Source organism: Thermobia domestica, chromosome 10 (assembly GCF_964235325.1).
Source record: "Thermobia domestica chromosome 10, izTheDome1.hap1.1, whole genome shotgun sequence".
Lineage (NCBI taxonomy): Eukaryota > Metazoa > Arthropoda > Insecta > Zygentoma > Lepismatidae > Thermobia > Thermobia domestica.
The window spans coordinates 203,250,586-203,276,330 of record NC_137463.1 but is presented as its reverse complement, the minus strand read 5'-3'; the positions used below and the strand labels follow the sequence as shown (position 1 = coordinate 203,276,330).

General features: G+C 37.5%; 2 protein-coding genes across 3 annotated transcripts in view; one reads left to right on the top strand and one right to left on the bottom strand.

Annotated features, from left to right (window-relative positions):
- The window catches only part of qin (tudor domain-containing protein qin), a 613,696-nt gene that overhangs the window by 161,570 nt on the left and 426,381 nt on the right, over nt 1-25,745 (bottom strand). The window lies entirely within an intron of this gene.
- The window catches only part of LOC145662934 (uncharacterized), a 142,266-nt gene continuing 123,958 nt past the window's right edge, over nt 7,438-25,745 (top strand). The window contains exon 1 of the mRNA XM_081728960.1: nt 7,438-7,934. Coding sequence (XP_081585086.1) covers nt 7,865-7,934 — 70 coding nt within the window. The 5' untranslated portion in view covers nt 7,438-7,864. The remainder of the gene's footprint in view (nt 7,935-25,745) is intronic.

Below are 25,745 nucleotides of genomic sequence, written 5' to 3'. Positions count from 1 at the left end.
AGCGAAGAATCAACATTCACTCGTACCAGTGCGAATATTAGTCATAATCAGTGGCGTATTTAGAGGGGTGGCTATCGGTCTCAACCCCCTCCCCCGAAATAAATTAGTTACATGCAAAACTTCATTAACATTTGTCGGCATCCAAAAGGAAAAATATAAGTGCTTATTCACATGTTGTGCATAGCCCTCCCGAAACAAAATCCTAAACACGCTACTGGTTGTAATACACACACTCAGGTTTGGGAAAACATAACAGGATACCAAGACAGATTTTCCATACATATGTGGTGTGACATTATTGGCAACATTCTTACTAGCCCCGTATCCTTCACGAGAACATGAATGGACAGCGGTATCTTCATCTATTACATAATGATTTGACAGATCAGTTAAATGAAGTTCCTTTGCACATAAGGCAGAACCTAATCCTGCAGAATGATGGAGCACCAGCTCATGCCAGTTCGTTGATCAACGAACATCTGAATGCCACGTACCCTACCCTATGGATTGGTTGTATTAATCTAGTTACTTGGCCACTTCGTTCTCCGCACCTCATCCCTCTTGATTTCTGTTTATGGGTTAGATGAAACATGAGGTTTACGGAAAAAGGTGATTACAAGGGGTGAACTGTAAGTTCGCATTATAAATACTGTTGAGTTAATCCGCAAGCATAATCGGGAACTTCATAGTACAACACAAGATGTCCTCCGACGTACTCGGAAGTGCATTGATACTGATGGTCCATTTATGAGAATTTGCTGTGATATGTTGTGTGGCCTTCTCACTTCCTTCCAATTACCCATGGCAGTACTCATAAGCACGTGTTAAAGCTGTATTTTTACTATTAATTACTTGCTTAATTATTATGCTCTAATTACTACTACACCAAAATTAATGCAATAATAATAATTAGTATCAGCATGCCTCTCCTAGTACCGGTATTTATTTGTACCCTTATACTTCTGTTTTGTAGGTTACTATTTCTGTGTTTTTCTACTTCATTTAGATTTCTGTTCACATTTCAATTATAGTTCAAAATCGGACCCAACACTTCCTCTGGGATACCATACAGGTATGTAAAACTCGAACAGATTACGAACCTTAGCAGAAAGTAAACCAAAGAAGTAGTCCAGTGCGTTAGTCATCTTAACAAGAATTATTAACAGTTGTTCCGTCGATAGTTGTCTAAAGAAGTGGATCCCAACCAATGTGTTGCGTAGCCCTATAAAGTGTGTCGCGAAATTTTAGATTTTTAAAATCATGAAGCATTTAATAAAATTAGTTAAAAGTAATTTTGAGACAGACTACCTGACTACTTGTCAACGCCTTCAGGAGCAGCAATAATACATACTAAAGAAGGTACCAGGTGATACACACCAATTTTAATGATATTCATACAGTGGACACTAGAGACCCCGTACCCCTACTTTGTTATATCGGCAGAATAAAGAAACCCGTACTTTGTTATATCGGCATCCGTGGGCAAAATACTCCCTCCAACTTCAATATTGCACCCTTGTTGTGGCAGCGAAAACCACACGAATATATCAGATTTTAATGAAACTTAAACAACGGACACTTGTTACATCGGCAACCGTGGCGTTTAAGGGGTCAATCCCCCTCTTACCTCAAAATAAAAACAATTCCACACTTCGTAAACATTATCCATGATTCATTGAATAAGTTATCACAATAATGGTATTCGTAAAATAAATAAATAAAAAATTAAAAAATGTAAACACAACGATCGGTTGCGCCAACCACACCTTATGACTGCAACTTCACCACATATGTCAATGTTACTTTTTCGTTTTTACTTAAACAAAAATTAACAGGCGTTTCAAATGGTGGTGACTGGTGTACAACGTGCCCTGATTTGTACCACGCATATTGAAATACGCTTTGAGATTGTGACGAAGAAAATTGGTTATACACAAGTGACTGTAATTTGATCATGTTATTACACACATGCAATTTAATATCGGATCAATGCAACATCACAATGTCTGAAAATCTACGTACAAACTGTTTCCAGAATGGGAAACCGTACACATACAAAGGTTGTAACTGACCCGTAAGTTCTTTTGGAATCGTTAGTAGTGTCATGGTTATTCCTCTGGGATGAGTTCTTGCATATTTTTCTCACAATGACCTATCCAAGAATCCACCAGGAGCACACTATTCTTTGTATTAGGGAAATACACATTCTGTACCCACATGTGGAAGTGTATCTTGGTAAGCTTTCTTGAATGCAATGCAGCCAAATATAAGTTTTCAGGACGGAATAATGTTTTCTTTCTCTCGAGGCGAAAGTCCTCGCTAGATTCCTGGATAACAATGAGTAAGGGCGAAAGTAACTTACCGTTTGCAGAAACTACTGGTTGAATCGTGTAACTGCGTGTTGTAGAATTTGACTGATTGCATACGGAGAGCTAAAGTTCGACCGCTATACACAGTGAAATTTTCCGGAAAATTTTCCGATTCATAAAAACATACTCCACTTATTCCTACATCGTTGTTTAGCCGTAAAATTTATTTGTGATAAATATTGTCTGAAAAACTTTCATGAAGTGAAATCTAACGATTTTTCATTTCTGCAAAAATGTTTCAAAAACTTCAATGTATTCTTCCCTCAAAATCCACCTTTGATCTCACAAAATCATATTTCGTTAATTTAATACGCGTAAGACGATGTTTTCTTGTAGCTTTAAACACAATTAAATAAAGGCATTTCTTCTTATTTTCTGTTACAAAAATACTCTTCATAAGGAACTGGAACACATATTCTTCTGTAGCTATTTCATTACATAGGCGTATACACGTATGTGAAGAAATAGTGGAGTTGAGTTGATTTTGAGTTTAACGTCTCGTTCAGCAGCGAGGCTATATGAGACATGGACCTACTGATCAACGTGGAATCTGGACCACATGAGCTACCGCCAGAAATCGAACCCGAGTCTCCCATGCCAAAGGCGCGTACGTTAGCCACTTAGCCACGAAGGAGCTCCAAGAAATAGTGGAATTTGGCTACTTGCGGTTATCATGTCCTGGATGTGATTGGTGAGTTGAGTTTCATGGCTTGTAACATGTTTCTCACAAGTCTATCATATTGGCAAAATAAGCTGACACTAGTCCTATAACATTGATTGGATTGATGGGCATGTTACCAATGTGGCCAATAGGCTCAATATAGCTAACTGTGCGTGTTGTAGGCAATGTCCGAATTTATATTGAATGAAAGGACATGCAAGTATATGTTTACCCTTGGTTTGGAATCACTGAGGTACTAGACACTAATTCATATGAGTGTAATCATAACAAACATCATTCTAAAACCATTTATTTATTGTTTTAAGTGATCGCTATTGTTTAATATATAACTGTATATTTCTAATTAAGAGGAATGGATTTTCATGCTATGAACATTATTATTGTCAGATCTATTTATATAATGCTGCAAAGGTATTCTTGCGTAATTATTGACATTTTATCAACTTCTAACGAAACACTTATATCATGACCAAATCTCTTGTGACACACGTTGTTGGTAATTACACAATGACACATTAATCTCTCCAGCAATGTAAAAATATGCGTCTTCCAGTATTCATATCAGACATAATTAATATAACTGAAGTTTTCCTTTCTCTCCACATTTTTGCTTCCTTAAACCCCACGGTCGCCGATATAAAATATTGATCTCTTTGTTCTGTATCTAGTGTCCAATGTGTAAGTTTAACTAAAATTGACGTGTATCACTTGGATACCTTCCCTAGTCAGAATTACATAGAGTCACTAGTTAATGAAAGCTTATCGTCTTACACTATTATAACTTTTGTTATTTGTAAAAATCAAACAATGTATCACGATGTTATAGGCGTTTAGAGAAGTGTGCTGGAAGTCAAAAAAGGTTGGTCTAACGAATACAACAAGTGGTAATACGACGCTGAATGTGAGAGATGAAAATGAAATGAAATCTTTGAGTTTTACGTCCCACGATTATGCCGGTTAGGCTAAAGGAGACGGTGATAATGAGTAATGAATGAAAATGGTGGAATGAAGAAAGTGGGAGGAAACGGGAGAACGTGGGATCGAAAATGTGAGGGATGCATTAGCTAATGGTATCACGATTGACTTTGGCAATATGCATAGCGCTGACCAAGAGACAAGATGAGAAATAAGGTTTATAGAGGTCTCGTAAATCTGTAGAAGTTTCGTTTCGCCTCAATTCTCGAAAAAGCTTTTCTCGTTATCTGAATTATGTATAAAATTTATGCCGTGACTGTTTTCTTAATTTCATCTAGAAGATATTAGAATCTTGCCGCGTCATTAAAAGATCATGGAGGATGTGATACAGCACTATTTAAACCTTATTTATTGGAGTATATTGAGTAATGACTTGCGTATGCTAAACCCTGATAAACACTGCATTGCGTTTGTATAATCTCTTTATTAATTTATAGGTTTAAATAGTATGAACCATGTAATACTTAAACAGTGTTTGAAATCCAAGACTTGAGTGAACTGAATTATGAAATGTTTCGTCTCGAATTTAAAAAGGTACGTTTCAACTTTCGTCTTTTTTTTTTTTTTTTTTTTTTTTTAATTAATTAAGACGAGATATTTCTCGTCTCGTGGATAATACTAAACATGCAACTTCGCATTATCCTGAAACAATTAACACAACTACTATTCATAACACTGGTCCTATGGTTTTCACATTTTCATAAACACGACAAAGAAACGTCTTTACCTTGTTTGTTTGTACACCAAACTAGAGAACCACATATTACTTATGTAAACGTTAGTAAATATGAGTATTTCACCTTATTTTTGTGCTTTTGTCAATAGCATTGGAAAAAGTGTACAGTCTGGTTGCAGTTTCTGGAATACGCATTACATTTTCTATTATACTTCCTTAACAAGAATTTTAAGAATGATTAAAAAAAAATGGATTAAAAAATTGCGATCTTGGCCAAGAATTTTAGGAATAATCCAAAGAAATACATCAAAAGATTGCGATCTTGGCCAATAATTAGTTTTTGTATCAGGTGCCCATAAAACTTTTGAACAGCCCCTAAATCGAGTTTTCGTATTTTCTACAGAATAAGCACATCATACTGAGTTATAAGTGATAGCTTGGGTTTGGCTACACTATATGTAGTTCTCCAGATATAAAGTGTACATAAAAATTTTTGATTGAAATATATTGGAACTTTTGATCCAATAAGTAAATAAATCGTACGTCTTCAAATTAAAGTCCAAGCCAAGTGATCAATCTGGCTTTTGTGTTAAGGTTTATCGTCACAGAAGCAGTTGTTTCAAATGAAGCCCATGCCAGCATTTAATTCTAATTTTTATGTTTGGGTATTGGCATCTTATCGACGCCCCTGGTAGTTTGATGGGATGAGAAATATATTCGTCAAAACATTATTGGTTTAGTTATATTTAAGCCTGGACATACATTACGTGATTTATAGACGTCATCATCATTTTCGGAGCGATGAGAGATCGTCGAAGAACATCAAGGATAAAACAAGACAAGTGATCTCACCTTTCTGTAACCTACTTTCCTTCTTTTACCTTCCACCTCATTAGTCTTTTAACCATTATTTTGTAACCATTGTGTTTCATTTATGCAATTACAAGCATAACACTTATACAGGGTGTCCAATATACAATGCAACCCGGAGTTTGGGATAGAACTTCTGAACCTGAAGTGATACACAAATAATGGTTATACCAAAATGAAGCCTTGTTCATGCATATATTTTTAAACTAGGAAGCAACGATTAAAGTACACTAGGTATCACAGTGTTGCCAGATGTAACCGAAGGTGTAAATCAATTTTTTTTTCAAAACATGTAAATTGACTCATAACTCATACGTATGGATGTTCTGTCGTTAATTTTCAGTTTCTTTAGTTGGAGTAGCTTTGAAACTACGGAGCAGAAAAAAGAATTTTTCATTTCCACCGATAACTAATCGGATGAGGCCTCTGTAAGGGGGAACTAGGGAAATCGTAATTTTCATAAATTAACACACTGAATTGGCAACTTTGCTCATGTTTCAGTGCATCAAATGGTGTGTTAAGGATGTGTCTACATTATGCAATTCTTGAAAACAATGAAAAACAAACTTTGAAATGATTATGATAAAACATTTACGTATATGCACCCGGCAACACTGCTACTATCAGAAATGAGTTACCAGCTCTACAGTGGATGCTGGGAGTGTCCCCTGTTTCGATTCAAACACTGGTTCACACGTTTCACCAGGTTGGCAGCAACTTTACGAAGATTAACTGTGTTAATGTTCTCATTGGCACTACGAATGTTCGTTTCCAGGTCTTTACTAGTTCGAGAATTGTTGCTGTATACCTCTTGCTTTAAATAGCCCCATAGAAATGAATAGCAGTGTTGCCGGGTGCATGTAAGTAAAAATTTTATCATGATAATTTCAAATTTTGTTTTTCATTGTTTTCAGGAATTGCATAATGTAGACAGATCCTTAACACACCTTTTGATGCACTGAAAGATCAGCAGGGTTGCCCATTCAGTGTTAATTTATGAAAACTACGATTTCCCTAGTTCCCCCTTACAGAGGCCTCATCCGATTAGTTATCGGTGGAAATGAAAAATTCTTTTTTCTGTTCCATATTTTGCAAACTACTCCAGCTAAGCAAACTGAAAATCAATGACAGAACATCCATACGTATGAGTTATGAGTCAATTTACATGTTTTGCAAAAAAAGAAAAAAAATTGATTTACCCCTTCGGTTACATCTGGCAATACTGTGTGATTTCTAGTGTACTTCAATCGTTGCTTCCTACCTTAAAAATATAGGCATGAACAATGCTTTATGTTGGTATATTCATTATTTATGTATCACGTCAGGTTCAAAAGTTCTATTACCCCAAACACCGGGTTGCAGTGAATATTTGACACCCTGTAGTTTAAGCTGCATGGGAGACTGTTAGGTGCTCAAATACATCCGTAGTTTTGAATCATTTCTCAGTAATTTCATAGTAATTTTTGAGGAAAATTTCTGAGCTATTTATGCTGACATCACCCATCTACAACTGAGGGAAGATTATCGGGATATTGGTCATTTTTGGACTACTAGGATAAATAATTCCACGAGTTTTCGAAACACTAATTTTCTTACCATCATTTGCAATGAATAAACGGATACTTTATTTTTCTCAACTTTCCAGCAAATACTATGTTCAAATGGTTCTGACGAAAGCACAAATACTCTCACAGGCAGTAATACGATAAAAATTACGTGATAATACAACACGACTCGAGCCACCTTTGGAAAACAATGATTTCGGCACCCACAAAGGGACTTCATTCAAGTTGTATTTGTTAACTAGCCTGAAGCTGTTGTCTACCTCCCTCTCTCTTCATCAGCCAACCATTCGCCTGGGCAGCAGCCTTCTTCCTCCGGCCGTCGACTAAAGAGTTCCCAGTCGGTTGAAACTGGGACACAGCTCTCAAGCTCAACTTGTTCGCTTCACTCAGAGTGCTGTGGTATATTGAAGGCAGCGCGCTACACCAATCCACACCTCCTCCGTTGTTATAGCAGCAACAGTAAACAATCGCACCTCAATAGTTTCATGCATCACTGTGAATTGAGAGAAGCGCTACTATAGTGTGATACCCAAAACGCTTCTCCATGACAATGGTGGCGATTGCTGTAGGTGGTGTAAAGACTAATATTTCCTATATTTGGTAATGAAAGCGTTCGAGAATACAACCTAGTGTTTTGTGTGTATTGTTTAGTGCAACAAGCAAGGTCAGTGTGAGTGTATCATCCTTTGGGGAAAGTTAACAGGGTGGTCCATCTATTAAGTACGGGATGGCTGGAGTTATTAGACTGACGCTACGCTTTGGAGCACTTTTTATGCTTCTACATGTTTTCTACAATGGTAAGAAAAGCTAAATCTTTGAATACTGTTTTTGTTTCTCGTAGTTATATTAAATTTATGTGTGGTAATATCTATTATTGTTTCATTTAAATTTGATTATAACACGACACTTTGTTATACATTTGGTTTGTAAGGAACAAGTACACTTCAATTAGAAAATACCTAATCCTAATAGAACAGTACTATTACCATATCAATTCTGAGAGGGGGGGGGAACTATTACATTTGGGAATACTGGGAAGCATGGTGGTTCCGCAATAGAACGCTCACCTCTGTTGCGAAGAGTCCCTGAGTGGTTAGATCTCATGTTATATGGATTTGTGGTGGACATCATCTCGAAGTTATCCCTTTTCTCCCACCTTATTATTCCACCATTTTTTTCATGATCACTTCTATAATCATCTGTATCCTTAAGTGTAAAGGGCATGATCATGGAACAGAGAACTAATATATATATATATATATATATTAACATGAAATCATGAAATCCATAAAAATCAATTAATTGTGCGTTGTAGATTACGAATACAAGAGAATGCTGGTAAGAATTGGTAATGTGAAAGTAATAGACGCAAACTAAGTAATTCCCAAGAAAACTCGTTGACACAGTGTTGAGTATTAAAGGCTCACTTGACCTGGGATTGAATCAGCAATCTTCGAGGTGAGATTTCTACCTCTGAGCCACACATACCCTCCAGCTTCAATGTTGGCATAACAATCTAAAAATACTGACCGATGATGTAAATAACGACATGATAATAACAGAGATTGAACTGAATTCCTAAATAAAATAGGCAAAATTTTAAACAGTATTTCAGTAGAATTCATTGTTTATCTCGGTTGTCTAACATTCTGATAGAACGCGTGTTCTTGTACATACAAGAACAATCATTACCGAAATATTTGTCTAACTTCAAACAGTGCATATTATAACAACTTTGTCGATAGTAATAATGTACCTCAGAGGTAAAAGATAGGGTTTCCACGTTTTCTGAAAAATGAGTTTATTATTATTATTATTATTGGTTTACATTGATTTTTATCAGTTCACACTATTTTTTCAGTGGTATAAAGCTTAAAATCGAAAACCACATAACTATGTGGATAGTAAGTGATAAAAAGTTTGATATTCTTACATTAGTATTGAGAAAAGTTTTTCCTTCTACTAGAAAATTGTATAAATATGACAACTAACCTTATACCTCTGAGAAATAGAACAGCTACATATTGTCGTTTGTAAAGTATGTGGACTGAGTTTGAACTCTTGACCTTACGCTACTAACTTGACGACTCTACCCCAAAACTAATAGTTCCTGGTATAAACCATGTTAGTTTGAATGGTTAAGAGCAAGAGATAAACAAACACTCTGATTACGAAATCAGATCTCAGGATAAGTATTTTCTTACGTGACAATTGTTGCTGCTATAGTATGCATTTTTGCACTAAACTTTTACGAACTACTGAAATAAGATCGATGTGCAAAGCGATCCAAACAAAACTGTATCCAGCAGTATTCAGAAATAATATTATATAAATATATATATATATATATATATATATATATATATATATATATATATATGGTCTAGGAATTAATTCGTGCGGTTGGTACGCACACATTGAAGCTGTAGTACAAACACAAAATACATAAATACCTTAAGAAAAATATTGTCCATCGCTAGCCACCACTTTCGCCCATCTGTCAGGCAATGTACGGATTCCGTGGCGTAAGAAGTCCTCATCCTTGGAAGCGATCCAGTCAGAGACCCATGTTTCGATATCTTCTGAAGAATTAAACCGCTGTCCAATCAAATCGTTGTTCATGCAATCGAACAAGTAGTCGTCCGAAGGAGCAACGTCTGGTGAATACGGCGGGTGGGGTAAAACTTCCCATCCGACATTTTCTAAATAGGTTTTGACCGGTTTTGCGACATGTGGGCGAGCGTTATCATGTTGAACAATAAGTTTATCATGTCTGTTCTCCCATTCTGGTCGTGTTCTGGCCAGAGCTTGCTTCAAACGCATTAATTGTCGTCGATAACGTTCTCCATTCATAGTTTCACCCGGTTGCAGCAACTCATAGTACACCACACCTTTCATATCCCACCATATGCACAGCATAACCTTTGCACAGTGAATATCTCGTTTTGGTTGTGATGGACCTGGTTCACCTGGTTTCACCCAGGCCTTTTTTCGTTTAGGGTTCTCGTAATGGATCCACTTCTCATCACCCGTAATAATTCGATGCAGAAACCCCTTTCTGCTCTGTCGTTGAAGCAGCAATTCGCAAATGGTTTTTCGTCTTTCAACGTCTCTGTCTTTCAATTCATGTGGAACCCAATGTGACATCTTTTGAATCATTCCCATGGCTTTCAAGCGTTTTGAGACTGTTGTTTGATCAACGCCTAATGCTGCTGCAAGTTGTTCCTCCGTTTGACACGAATCCTGCTCGAGCAATGCTGTCAATTCTTCGTCTTGAAATTTTTTTGGCTGTCCAGCTCGCTCTTGGTCTGCCAAGCCGAAATCACCACTTCTAAACCGTGCAAACCACTTCTGACACGTTCGCTCAGCTAGAGCATGGTCACCATACACTTCCACCAAAATACGATGACTTTCAGTCGCACTTTTCTGCATGTTAAAGTAATGCAGCAGGACACCCCGCAAAAACACTTTATCAGGCACAAATTGCGCCATGTTCACTTAACTACAAACTGGTGTTGTTGACGCTTTAATCCACTGCCCTATACTACGAACGATACGCGATGACAGGGGTTTGCAACACATGTGTGGATACACGGAACTGTGGGACGCTCCGTTCGTTGCGCCATCTCTTGTCCAACCGCACGAATTAATTCCTAGACCAAATATATTCTGAACTGATCTTTACACTATATTTTCATATTGGACGAAATTCTGACATGAGTAAATGTAACTGTTTTAAAATAATCAGATGGGCAGTTAGAACGTGATGAAATATATTTAAGTATAAAAGAATACACTGCCTCACTTTTCACAATCAACCCGGCAGCCAACAGGTTTGCTTGCCAAAACACTCAAAATATTTACATCGCATTATTAAGTATTCAATTTTACCGAAATAAATTACAGCATTTCAAGATCAATAACTAGGAGTTTCTATAACAAATATTATATATATATATATATATATATATATATATAAAGCAATTTTATTTATAAAGACTGTAACAACAATTTTGCAAATATTGCCTGTAATGTAAGTATGTCTAGCAGAGGTGAATCTAGAAGGTAAAAGCTGGGAGGGGGCAGCCAGAACCCAAACAATGATAGGTATAAACTTTCTAAAATGCATAAATAATAGCTTAAATTATTTTGTCACTCAAAAAATGTGGGGTCTAGACAGCCCCGGGCTAGATCCGCCACTGACGTCTAGTACTGTTCGCTATTGGAATATTCGCAGAATATACTAGCATAATAAGAAATACTGTAATAACTCATTTTCAAAATTAAGAACAAATTATAGTCTGACACGAATGAATGAATGAACGGATACATAAATAAATAAATGCAATTAAAGTAATTTCTGATGCATTTAAATATATTTTTTAAAATATGAGAAAGAAAGAAAAGGGACAGGAGGGATTGAAAATTGTCTCTGTGGAAAACCATTTCATTCTTCTTGGAAGCCTTCCTGGCCATCACTGAGTTCATCCTTGCGAATGATCGATTTGTCGCAGTGACTTGACTGCTTAACACATGAATGGTAGAAAAAGAACTGGGACACTATACAACTTCCTATTTTGTACACTTGATGAGTCCGTTCCTGGTACTAAATAAGCACTTTGAAAATGTGACACCCTAGACCTCGTTTTCGCAGACACTGTCTTCAAAATCATGACGAGGTCACAAATGGGACTACGACTTTTGCTTTTTTCATGGTTTACAACTTGGTGTCTTTTTCTCAGACGTTAATTTCTTGATATAACTTCTATTTGTATTCATATATATATATATATATATATATATATATATATATATATATATATATATATATATATATATATATATATATATATATATATATATATATATATATGTGTGTGTGTGTGTGTGTGTGTGTGTGTTTTAGCGATCTCAACAATCGCATTCTTCGTAATAAGTAGGCTAATACATTTTGTTGCGAGGCGCTTAGTTATGGAGCTATCCTGTGAGAAAAATGAGTCAGCAAGAATGATGTACATTAACAAGACAATACACAATTACCTAACAACTAGAGCAACGGAACGGGATCATAGTTGTTGTCACTAACCAAAACAAAGCTTACATGGATAAAACTAACATTGTAAGTCTCCATCACCTTAATTTAGCACATCAAAAGTGAGATGCAGTACCAACTTTTCTCACGTAGTATACTTAGGTAATTATGAAAATAGTTATGGAAAGCTAACCTCGTAATATTGTATAGCTATTTTTATTAGGATTTTTGCATCCACACAGTAGCTTATGCAAATTTATCACGAAGGAGAGGTTTAAACTCTCAAATTTATATCGTTTCAGAATTTTCGTATAGATCCTACACGTCTTAATATGTAAAAGTTTATTCTTAATATTACTCAAAAGATAGGGTTTTATACTCTAAAACCTCGCATTGCTTGATTTTCATTTTCAGTTTAGCATCCCTTCCAGCAGCGAGGCTATATGAGACATGGATTTACAGCTGAACGTAGAATCCGAACCCGGGTCTCCTATGACAAAGGCGCATACGCTAACCGCTTAACCCTTGCATTGTGTACGCCACTATATCCAAATAATGTTAACTTCTCAAATCCAGGGATTTCAATTTGACAGAAACAGGGACCCCTCGCTCTGAAGGAGGGCGCTTTGTCATTGAAGTAGCGTGTTTCCCCCTCAATGGATATAAGCTTTAGCTATGATCAAGCCGGGCACGACGCACACTAAAGTAAATGTGCAAACCGCTTACTTCGTTGCAAACCCCGTGGCTGAAACACACTTAAGGTTATTATATAGTATAGGCAATAGTATTGTTTTTTTTCTTTTCATTGAAAAACATGCAATTTATATTTTCTTGAAAATGTCACATATATTGCAACATATGGTTGTAATTATACATTTTATCCTTATTAATTTTAAATAACAGTAGCGAAATAAAAACAGCTTCTGGCAATAGTCGCTGTAGGAAATTAACGATTAACATTTCGAAAGTAATCACTAAAACAAAAAAGAAAAGTGCTTAATTAATACGATTAATCAAGCATATGCTTTATATCCCGATTTCTGGTTTACGTATTGTATATATATATATATATATATTTCAATGGTGATTTTATGAGGCATTAATTTGTTTGGCTTGGCACTTCATTTTTTTTTTATATAGATAGCAGTAATAAATTATTTTCTACTTTTAATCCCTTTATTTTTATTATTTGCTTTTTAATGCGTTTTTAAGTTGATTAGTTTCTTTTAAGTTTGACTAATCTTTCCACATTTTCGTTACCCGTGACAGCTAGATACCTTAACTAAGTAGGACACTAGCTTTCCATAAAATGGGTCTTTCTATGAAACATTCATGAATATATAAATATCGGTTTCCGTGTTATGGAATTAGTATACGTGAACATATACACGGTATTAATACTATTAGCTGCTCAGGAATTTCATGATGTAGCTCTAAAGGATCTTAGCAAATCTTCATAAAATTTATGATAATCTGCGAGAAAGTATACTTTTTGGAGAAAAAAAAAAGATAATCAATATCGGTACACCTATGTTGAACTTATGCATGAATATACTCAGTCGTTGAGGAGTTCCACGGTTTCCCTCCGAAGATTATCATTAGATGCTCATGCAATTTACATACAACCGAGGAAGTACGAGGCTGTCCAAGAAGTATCGAACCTTATTTTTTCCAGCGTAAAACAATGAAGTGCGGGAGACTTTCTTTAGTGTAATGTAGAGGAGATACTCATGCGCAGTCGTGATCTTATTTTCCGCTTGCAGAAAATGTCAGTCGTTGGCAGTGGGCTAACGAGTGAAAACGTGTAATGAGCAATCGTCGGATTTCAGATTTTGACAGAAAAACCTGAGCAGCGACACTGCATCAATTTTTAGCCAAAAGCTTGGCGATACCTAAGCGGAAAACATTCCCAAGATTCAACAGGCTTTCGGGGGTGATGTCATGAGCACCTTACGCATGAAAGAGTAGTATAACCGCTTCAAAGATGGCCGCAGATCAGTGGGCAGTGAGCCACGTTTAGGTAGGCCCTCAAGAAGCCGAAATGGCAGTGTCATTCAGCAAGTGAGGACTATGGTCTCATAGGATCGTCGTATCACAGTCCGAGAATTGCGAAGGATATAGGGGTACACATCGGATCGGTACATTCAATTTTGAACGAGAATTTGGGCACGAGGAGAGTGTCCGCGAAATTTGTTCCGAAGCTGCTAGCAATGGAGAAGATGCAATGGCATCTTGATATTGCACAGGACATGCTGGACAATGCAAACACTGACCCTAAGTTTCTGAACACAGTGATCACAGGTTTATGGGTACGACCCGATTTGAGTGAAGAGAAGGCATCACACGGAATACGACGGCACGGTTGCACACCATTCCAAAAACTACGTTCCACAAGTGTTTCCAACATTGGGAAAAGTGTGTGCATTCCAAGGAGACTACTTCGAAGGAAATTCGTTTATATCAATAAATGCATTTTTGCCAACCAAATGTTAGATACTTTTGGAACACACCTTGTATACTCTTACAAAAACGAACGAACGAACAAACAAACAAACAAAAAGAAAGAAAGAAAAGAATCATTAAAATCCGTGCATCTATGTCGAAGTTATGCGTGAACATGCACATATTGAAGTCGTTCATTGCTGTTTTCACACTGCACCCGTTCAGGAGCTTCATGATTCTGCTCCAAAGACATCCATTATATCAAGATGAAATTTATACGGGATCACAGGGAAAGTATAGTCTGGTAAACAAAAGCAACAAATCATAAAAATCGGTGCACCTACGTCAAAGTTATGCATTAACATACCCACCCACAACAATATTGCCACAGTGTATATGTAAATGATTTTTTATGTAATTAATTAAAACCAAATCACTTGGCGTAGCAGCCCTTTCTGTGGAACTGAGCCGCTCCAACGCCATGTGTTAGCGACCGGTGAACTACGTCCAGCCTAGCGGCGAGTGCGTGGTCAGCCTTGTCTCCCTGTTTCTAACAGCCATACCAGGAGCTTTCTAGACCTAGTGGCCGTCACTTTTTTTTTTTTTTTTTTACATTGCTCCTCAGTTTGTCTGACGACGCTGGATGGACGCCGAAAATTGGGAAGCACCGGTCGAGAATCGAACCCGGGACCACGTGGACATGAGTCCAACGCTTTAGACTACGGGGTCCCCATATCATTAATTAACTTCTGACATTTCCTATATGTTGATAAGAATATTACAAACTTCCCACAGAGAGTTCCCTCCTGACTATATGGTTAGCGTCCGCGTCTGTGGTGAGATCCAGGTTCGAATCTTGGCGGAAGCTTACATAGCTTGGATTCCACATTAACCAGCACGTCCACATCTCCTATAGTTTCGCTGCTGAAAGAGACATTAGATTTTAATCCAATCAACTAATTTCCACACAAAAAACTTTATTGTGTCTTACTTCGTATTTGTCTCGTCTCCAAGCCGAGAATTCTCATCTCGAAATTCGAGGCACCCTCAACGAGAAATTTTAACATGTTCTGAAGAAATCCGATGAACTTCTGTCTGACCTGGATGAGCACCATGGTACAGAGAGTCTATGGTATGCTCTTTACACATAACATTGTGACAATAGAAGACGATTTGTAGAACCAAAATCCATGCTCCAAATATACGCTATAAAGCAGAATGTCCTGTATATACAGCTGGATGTGGTTTTTGTTATACATTATATGCTGTCATTTCAATGTTTTATTTGAGTCATTTCTTGTCTGTGTGTACAGCTAAATGAGGTTTTATCAACTCACAAATCCTTTCTCGCACCATTCCGATTATAACCGAGGAAGTTTGAGCACAAAGTGGTTTAATCTTTCTCGGAAAGTTGGAAAAATTATGTCAATAGACCATTATATATATATATATATATATATATATATATATATATATATATATATATATATATATATATATATATATATATATATATATATAGGGGATGGACAAAAATCTAAAAAACACTTCATGCAGGACACGTAAGTATGGCCCTCCACTGTACAACACGTGTTGCGGTTGCCGATCGTTTTTTTGTTTTCAATGTGTCAAGTGGACCTTCCTCTTCCGTCAGCAGTAACCAGTTAACCTGTGAGTGTCGTGGTGTGAAAGTGGTGCGGTAAAATGGGCGACCTGACCAAAGAGGCATGATCGTTGGTGTCCGTCTGGTTGGAACATTGTGGGGGTTTCGAAATGCACTGTATCCAATGTCACGAGGGCATACACAATTCATGAGCACACGACGTCTGCAAAGCACAACAGTGGTCGAAAAACAATCCTGTCAGATAGGGACCGGAGGGCGTTAAAACAGATTGTAGCAGCTAAAAAGACCACTACAATCAAAATTACGCCTGAACTCAATTCCAGCCTACAGAACCCGGTTTCATCGAAAACAGTGCGACGAGAACTTCATAAAATGAAAATTCATGGCAGGGCCGCTTTCGCCAAACCCCTGGTCACAACAGTAAATGCGAAGAGGCGTATCCAGTGGTACAAGGACCACAAAGCGTGGACTCATGAGCAGTTGAAACACGTAATGCAGTCCGATGAATCGACCTTCACCTTGTTTACTACAACCGGTCGTGTTTACGTATGGAGAACACCGTCGCAGGCCTATGATACAGACTGTCTGCTCCCAACTGTAAAGCATGGGGGTGGTTCTGTTACAGTATGGGCAGTGATATCGTGGTTTCCTGCAAATCCCATCATAGCCCTGCATGGAATGATGAATGCTAAGGCGTATGAGGCCATTTTGGGGGATCAGGTTCTACTCATGGCCCAAATATTGTTCCCTGATGGTGATGGCATCTACCAAGATGATTTGGCACCGTGTCACGCTGTAAAAACGGTGAAATCATGGTTTAAGGAGCATGAGCAGGAACTATCACACCTCCCCTGGGTCCCACAATCACCAGATCTGAACATCATTGAGCCATTCTGGTCTGAGTTCGAAAGACGTGTTCGATCTCATTACCCTCCACCAGCATCCCTTAAGGAACTGGAGCATGTTTTGGAGAAACAATGGTACAAAATTCAACACACCACGATTCAGGAGCTGTATACGTCCATTCCACGTCCGTTCCAAGCTGTTTTGGACGCAAAAGGAGGTCCCACACCATACTAGGTATGATTTTCACACTTTTGCAAACGTTTTAGATTTTTTTTTATTTGTCCTACCCCTATGTATCTTCCGCAATCTTCCTACAAAGATGAACTCAACTTATTTTAACAGTACATATAATAGGAAATTATTTCTATAAAAAAATGCAACAGTAACTGAAATATTAACATAATTGTGTCAGTGAGTACATATAACCAATTGTTTTTAGTTTCCGGTATTTTTACTTAATTGCTCACATATCGTGAGAATTTCACGTCTTCTCCTGGATTTCAAGGATAGCATCCAACTTTCCCCCACAGAGCAACAAGTTTTCTCTCATTGAACTATTTCTGCAATACCAACTTACATCCTGTTACGAACATGTCGGCTATTATTAATTTTTAAAATGTTTATTTTTAACTAATGATATAATTATAATAATATTATGTAGATCGTGGGAGTCCAGTTCTTAGCTTGTCTATCGTTACACTGTGCTATCACACGCAAATATGATTTTTAAAGGTTGCGTTGAAGCAGGTTAACATCGTATATAAAAACAAGCTCATATACAAATTTCTGCATGATATTATACAGCCCACTGGAAGAAAAACACTGCATTATCACCCATCCCAATTTTATATTTGAACGATGAAGCTTGAAAAAGCTCTTATTTTGTAGTTTATATTAGCTGAAATGCCCGTTCTTTGTACGGGGAGTACAGATTTAGGAAAGAATTTGAAGCTCTTCCCACCCTTACGACACGCCTTTTAATGGAAATGTACTGACAACAATTCGTAATTACCACACACACTGATAGGGAATGAATTTCAAGAAATGGAATCGAGAGTGTCACTATTCATCGTAGCGATTCCAAAAACTAAGGGGTGGACACTAATATTAGTTGTCCTCAATTATTTTTTACATGTGAGCCCGTTTCCACCTCCCCCACTCCTCACTTCAAATACAAGAAAAAGCCAAGTTGGCCCAGAGACAACTCATCGAAAAATCACTGAAATTGGTTCAGCGGTCTAGTAGTAGTTCGCGGACAAACACTGCTACATTCATTTTTATGTACAGAGTGGGCGGGAATTATTTGAAATATTGAAAATTGTTTATAACTTTTTACATACTTAACCAATTATCATTAAATATAAAGCATTTTGTTCCTTACAATGGTTGGATTTATTAATGATATCTCATTTTTGACAGGCTCGGTTCAGATGAGCAGAAAAGTCTGCTGCGGGCCCGCAGCAGACTCACACGGCGTCACAGATCAACCAGTTCAGACGAGCAAGAAAGTCTGCTGCGGGCTCGCAACGAACTCGGGTGGGCGTTTCAACTTCATAAATATTTTGGACATCGCAATATATATGGGAACGGTCTTACCTCCCCGCAATGTTGAAGACAGATTTGCGCCGCTGGTTAAAGCTAGTAGATGTTCAGACAGTGGTAGTAATCTTGTAATCAGACGTCAGGTATTCTGCCGTGAAGATGAGTTAGTGAACTTTCCGCAAACTGCGCCTGCCGGTGAACAAGTTTTTGCTGTTTATGGACAAGATACGTTATCAAAAGCAAAACAGCCAAAAGATAGTTCAGTCGCTTTCGTCGTGGAAATTTATATATCCAAGATGCTCCTCGCAGTAGCCGATCGATCACAGCATAAGTGGATAATATTCTGGCAAAAGTCGAGCGAAACCGGCATGCAAACAATCATGACATTGTCAATGATTTAAAACACCGACCACCAATGTTAAAGCCTTCGGGAAAAGCAAGCTACAGAAAGTAGCTCAACGTTTCGGAACCACATGATTTGACTCAAAAACATTTACTCAACTGAAATTCTATCTACTGAAACGTAACGAACATGAACTAATATTGAAGTGGCAAATCAAGAGTGATGAAAAGTGGATAACCTATGACTACAATTCCCCCCCCCCCCAAAAAAAGAAAAAAAACATGGTGGTCAAACAGTGGAAAAGCTCCACAGGCTGCAGCAAATTGCACACTGTCGTCCAAGAAGATTATACTTAAGTTTGGTGGAATTGGAGGGATATACATCACGAGTTGCTGCCGTCGGACAGAACGATATACTCGGACTTGTACTACCAACAATTATTGCCGGTCTCTGCGTAACTTCTTCAATGGTGTTGTGTTAGTTTGGAAATAAGCCTGCGAAAACGACATGCCACAATTTTTGGCCAAAAACGACAGAAGTAGGGTTACCAGACGCCATTTTTTACCCGGACATGTCCTCTTTCTCAGGTTCCAAGAATGATTCAAACTGGTTCTTAGTAAAAAAGAAATGGAAGATGTCCTCTTTTTCCGGGGTTACAGACAACTACTCCAACTTAAAGATTCGTTTATCACAACTACGAGTATATGTCCTATTTGTAACTAATTCTTAATATTACCACAACATTCAATACCTACGGAAAATATAACATATCCAGCAATAATGGAGGCACGGTGGCTTATTGGCAGAGCGTTTACCTCTGGTGTGAGAAGTCCTTGCTTCGACCCCAGGTCATGTGAGTTAGTGGTGGACAATACCGTGTCCGTGTGTTTCTTCGCTGTTTCGTATCTTCTCACATTATCATACCATCAATTATTTTATGATCATTCTATCATTAATCATCTTTTCTTACAGGGCGTACGTAATGTAGACGTAAAACTGAAATAGTTCATTTAATTTCATTTCTACATCCAAGTGCGAAAAATGGTATGCTCCAAAATTGGTATTTTGAAAGTCCAGCTCATAAATTATATTTTTCCTATGCCATCAAAAGATTTGTTGAGTAATATATATATATATATATATATATATATATATATATATATATATATATATATGTGTGTGTGTGTGTGTGTGTGTATGTATGTACTCTTTTCTAGTCTGTCATAGCGGTATTATGGTGTTGCCGAAAAAAAAAATGGCTCAAAGTAATCGGACAAAATGTTGCATACTATGTAATTTAATAGTTTTATTTTCAAATCACAGTAAATATGTTCTCAATTTTGACCTCCATAGCCTTAATAGTTTTTAGACAACCTGATACTAAGAAGAAAATAAGCTTGAACGTTCCCCGTAACTGAAACAGTTCGTAACAATCTTGTTACCTGATAACTCTGTGAGAATACACTTAATCTTCTTCAAATAATATGGAAATATTCTGACGAAAGAAAAGTCTGTACATGTATTTAATATGTTATTTTTTTTTAAACTCTTCAATAGCTGAAAGGCAATTTGAATTTTTTTTGTCTACATTTTATGATAAATCTTATAATGTTATAATTACCCTCATAATTATGCATACCATTAGTTAAAAGAACCTACGGCAAAACAGGAAATTTTATAATTATCATCTTTTGTAAAAAAAAAAAAAATCTAAACGTAACAATGAAAACGCCCAAATTAATCAATAACACGACTGTGCTTTCATATACAAACTGATAGTAATTAAAATAAGCAAAAACCTAAAACAGAGCAATTATATATATAATGTCTCTTTATTAATAATATATATAAAGAAAGCTTTTATCAGAAACAATTACCAGAACTGCTCGAGGTTAGAATTTACGACCTTCCAAACATTTTTATTCGTAACTGCCCTTTGACATATGACCTTACGAGTTCGTTTCTTTTACCTCGTTTTTAATTATGAATGGAGAAGCATTCTGCATATCTTTCAAGCGTCTCCAGACCAGAACTAAGGTCGACTACTTCATGTTACCTCCAGGAAAGTACAAGCAAATAATCATGTTTCTATTCCGGACGGGCGAACAGGGACTCCCTCACTTTTCACGCTTCTTTACTTCAGATTTGTATTACGCTTAACAAGAATTCTAAAGTACAGCAAATTAGCATTATCTTGTTAGGCAAATTTACAATATTTTGTGTTATATAATTTCGTGTAATTAAAAGCTGTTTCCTATCTTAATTTTAATGTTCTATCTGACATATCTGAAGGCAAAAATGTTATAAAAAATAATCTTGACATTTTCATAGTTATTTTCTATGAAACTGTTCATCTATATCAACCAATCATTATTGAAAAAAAAAAAAAAAAACTAAAGGAGACAAATATAACAACAAAGTGTAATTATCAAGAACTCCGACTTTTTTCCTTTTAATGGAATGCATGTCTTAAGAGTGAAGAGTGAAGATACTCACGAAACGTAACTTTTTTCATACAATCCCGTAAATTTTTGGATAATTCCCCCTCCCCGAATCCACTCATATACAAAAAAGAAACTGACGCGTCCCTTTCAGCAGAGAGGCTAAATGAGACGTGGACCTAAAGCTTACCGTAGGATCCGAACTACATGAGCTTCCCCGGAAATCGAACCCGTGTCTCCCACAACAAAAGTACGCTAGCCGCTTAGTAACAAGAGAGCTCACTCTTGTTTCGGTAAATATCCAGAGTCCCTAATACACGTTTCGCTTATATTGGTCAGCCACTGACAACGAAATCATGATTCTGATCAATAATTTTGGGCTTCCCATACGTGTGACACTATCTGTTCTGAAATCACTATGTTAAGCTACGTTATCCACTTCCTCACAACTGTAGGGATGCGCTCGAGTCGAGACATGTCTCGAATCTCGACTCGACTCGACTCGAATTCGAGTCGAGATTCGAGTCGAGACACTCTTTGTAAAATTCGAGACGAGTCGAGACAAACGTATTTCTCGACTCGAATTTTCGAGTCGAGACTCGAGTCGAGTCGAGACAGCTGGTAAAAATCTCGACTCGACTCGAATGTCTCGAAAATCTTTCTATAATTTTTAATAATATTTTGAAGAAAGTACTCGCTCAGAAACACTCGGCACGAGAATTTCGGAAACTGCAGGACTTGTCAGGTGTTCGAAGAGTGCTGTGGTGATTGTCTTCAACAAGTGGCGAAACCAAGAGGAAAAGACGTCCAAATGTCGAGAGGTTGGGCGCCCCCTACTTCATTAAAGATGTGGAGAATAAGAACGAGGACAGAAAAAGAGAAAGAGAACACTGACCGTTGGGAATTATCCCTTGTTGAAGCGATGGTTGGAGTAATAAAACCAGTTAGTATTTCCGCTGTTGTATTGTTGATTTCACAGAAATGTTCAAAAATAAGCAAAACGTGACTCTGCACAAGATGTTTACTTACCCATAGTTTTATTATTGTCAACTGAACCCTGAGTGTCTGGGATGTTTCTGTCCCTTCTCACTTTACAACTTGAGAGGGGAGGGGGTATTATCACCAGGGTACCACTAGTAGTTCACCGCTAAAAGAAATGCTTTAGTGCTGCATCGGAAGCGGCATGTTTTGTATATATTTCTTAAAATGTTATCCATTCATAAAGTATAAATTCCCCCACCCTCCCCTCATTCTGTTTCCAATACAGAGAACCAACTCTTTAAATGAAGAACGAACCCTGAACCTTCCCGAAAATGCTAAAATGATTGATGCGTACAAATAAGAAATCTGTGGATGAATCAGAAAATGCAGATACATGAGAAGATACTTGATGCAGTGCAGTTCAACACATGTAAATAGATTTGAAGTGTTCATATTTGTGTATGTATACGTGTGTATGTGCTTGTTTCTGAGTATTTATATGCGCGTGTGTCTCGTAATTGTTATATTAATATCCACTGGATTAAGTGAAAGTATAAAATGGATTTGATGACTGCCAAATTGACGTCACATTGATAAGTCATTATTTTTTAATATTAATAATATTAAATTAGATTATAGTTTAGCGTCGTTTTTAGGAGCAAAGCTCTACAAGACGTGAACGTACAGTTTAATGTCGGATTTGAAACACATGAGCTCCTACCATGAATCAAACCTCGTTTGAGAAAGGCGCATCGCTAACAACATAGCAACGGGGAGCTAAACATTTAGTAATATGTATATTAAGTTGTAAAATTATATTCGTTTAATTTTCACTAATATAATCTTCACAATGTAAAGCATTCGCTAGACACGTTATCTTGTTTAAAAACAAAAAGCCTATCTCTTATGTTTCCGTCTCGGGGTTGGACTGCGGGATAATAGAAATCCGAAAGATGTTTTTATTATATTTTGTACAGTAGATCTGCTCCTTCATAATCTCCGTGTTTGATAAGAATGAACCTCCCTGGCTCACGAAAATGTATACGTAATATAACAAACCATGAACATTAAATGCCAGACTAATATAGCAAACATTGAAGATGTTCCCCTAGAAAATTTTCTTCGGCCGCCCATGTCTGGAGGTACACAATTTTGTAACTCAGTGGATACGATGTGGATGTATTCAAAGTCCACTGATTTACCCATCAAATTTAAATTTTATAAAAATATTATCAGTGAATACTAATCTGAGGAGAACTATTTTTTTTTTTTTTTTTAATTCGAACGCAAAAGCAGTTTTTTTCCCACCAGGTCTCGGTAATCATCCGGTACCAAAACTGAAGTTTGTACAAGTGTTTGAGAAAGGGGTCCTCCAGGAGTGTTATTTATGGGGTAATTCCTGCGTTTGTTATATACATATATAGATATAAATATAGATATACTGTATACATATAAAGATAAGTAGGAGCGGGTCTTTAAAATTAGTTCGGAAAGATAATATGAAAATCTGGTATAATTTCCAAGAATCTATCTAGTCTAATATAAATAAAATAAGCAGTTTGTTTGTGAGTTTGTCTGTCTGTATGCGACCTGGGGACCAGACGAGTGGACCGAGAGTTACCAAATTTTGGTCAGGGGTACCTTGGCCTAGGCCCGAGATCAAGACGAAAAGTTGTTTTCAAATTTCGAACCAGGGGAGTCTCATGGGGAGGCGTTTACCGGAACCGGCTTGGGAACCAGACAAATTGACCGAGAGTTACCAAATTTTAGTCACGAATACCTTGGTCCAGGCTCCAGACCAGAGTTAAACGATTTTGTCAAAATTCGAACCAGGGGGGTCTCAGGGGTTGTTTACCGGGACATGTAAAAGTAGTAGAAAATAACAGATATGAGTGTTGAATTCATAGTTTTCGCGGTCGCTGAAATCAATGGTGAAACTCCGATCGCATTAACTTCCAAATTCATGCTATGCGGCACCGGGTCGGGGGTCAACGGGAAGGGGGAGTTGAGATATCGAGACATATAAAAGTAATCCACAATGACCGATATTAGTGTCAAATCCATAGTTTTCGCGGTCTCTGAGATCAATAGTGACACTTCCATTAGCGATGATTTGCAAATTCAGCTACAATCGCATGTGGGCCGGGAGTCAGCGGGGAGGGGGAGAAAACCGAGACAAGTAAAAGTAATCCAAAATGACCGATATTAGTGTCAAATCCATACTTTCGCGGTTGCTGAGATGAATGGTGACACTTTCATTAGTGATCACTTGCAAATTCAGCTACCATTGTATGCGGGCCGGGAGTAAGCGGGGGCGGGGATACCGAAACATGTAAAAGTAATACAAAATGACCAATATTAGTGTCAAATCCATAGTTTTCGTGATCGCTGAGAACAATGGTGACACTTCCATTAGCGATATTTGCAAATTCAGATACCATTGTATGCGGGCCGAGAATCAGCGGGGGGGGGGAGGATATACCGAGAGATGTAAAAGTAATCCACAATGACCGATATTAGTGTCAATTCCATAGTTTTCGCGGTCGCTGAGATGAATGGTGACACTTTCATTAGTGATCACTTGCTAATTCAGCTACCATTGTATGTGGGCCGGGAGTCAGCGGGGGGTGGGGATACCGAAACATGTAAAAGTAATACAAAATGACCGATATTAGTGTCAAATCCATAGTTTTCGCGGTTGCTGAGATGAATGGTGACTCTTTCATTAGTGATCACTTGCAAATTCAGCTACCATTGTATGTGGGCCGGGAGTCAGCGGGGGGTGGGGATACCGAAACATGTAAAAGTAATTCACAATGACCGATATTAGTGTCAAATCCATAGTTTTCGCGGTCACTGAGATGAATGGTGACACTTTCATTAGTGATCACTTGCTAATTCAGCTACCATTGTATGTGGGCCGGGAGTCAGCGGGGGGTGGGGATACCGAAACATGTAAAAGTAATCCACAATGACCGATATTAGTGTCAAATCCATAGTTTTCGCAGTCGCTGAGATGAATGGTGACACTTTCATTAGTGATCACTTGCTAATTCAGCTACCATTGTATGTGGGCCGGGAGTCAGCGGGGAGTGGGGATACCGTAACGTGTAAAAGTAATACAAAATGACCGATATTAGTGTCAAATCCATACTTTTCGCGGTCGCTGAGATGAATGGTGACACTTTCATTAGTGATCACTTGCAAATTCAGCTACCATTGTATGCGGACCGAGAATCAGCGGGGAAGGGAGTATATACCGAGACATGTAAAAGTAATCCAAAATGATCGATTTAGTCTCAGATCCATAGTTTTCGCGGTCGCAGAAATGAGGGTAATACTTCCACAGGCCTTGAC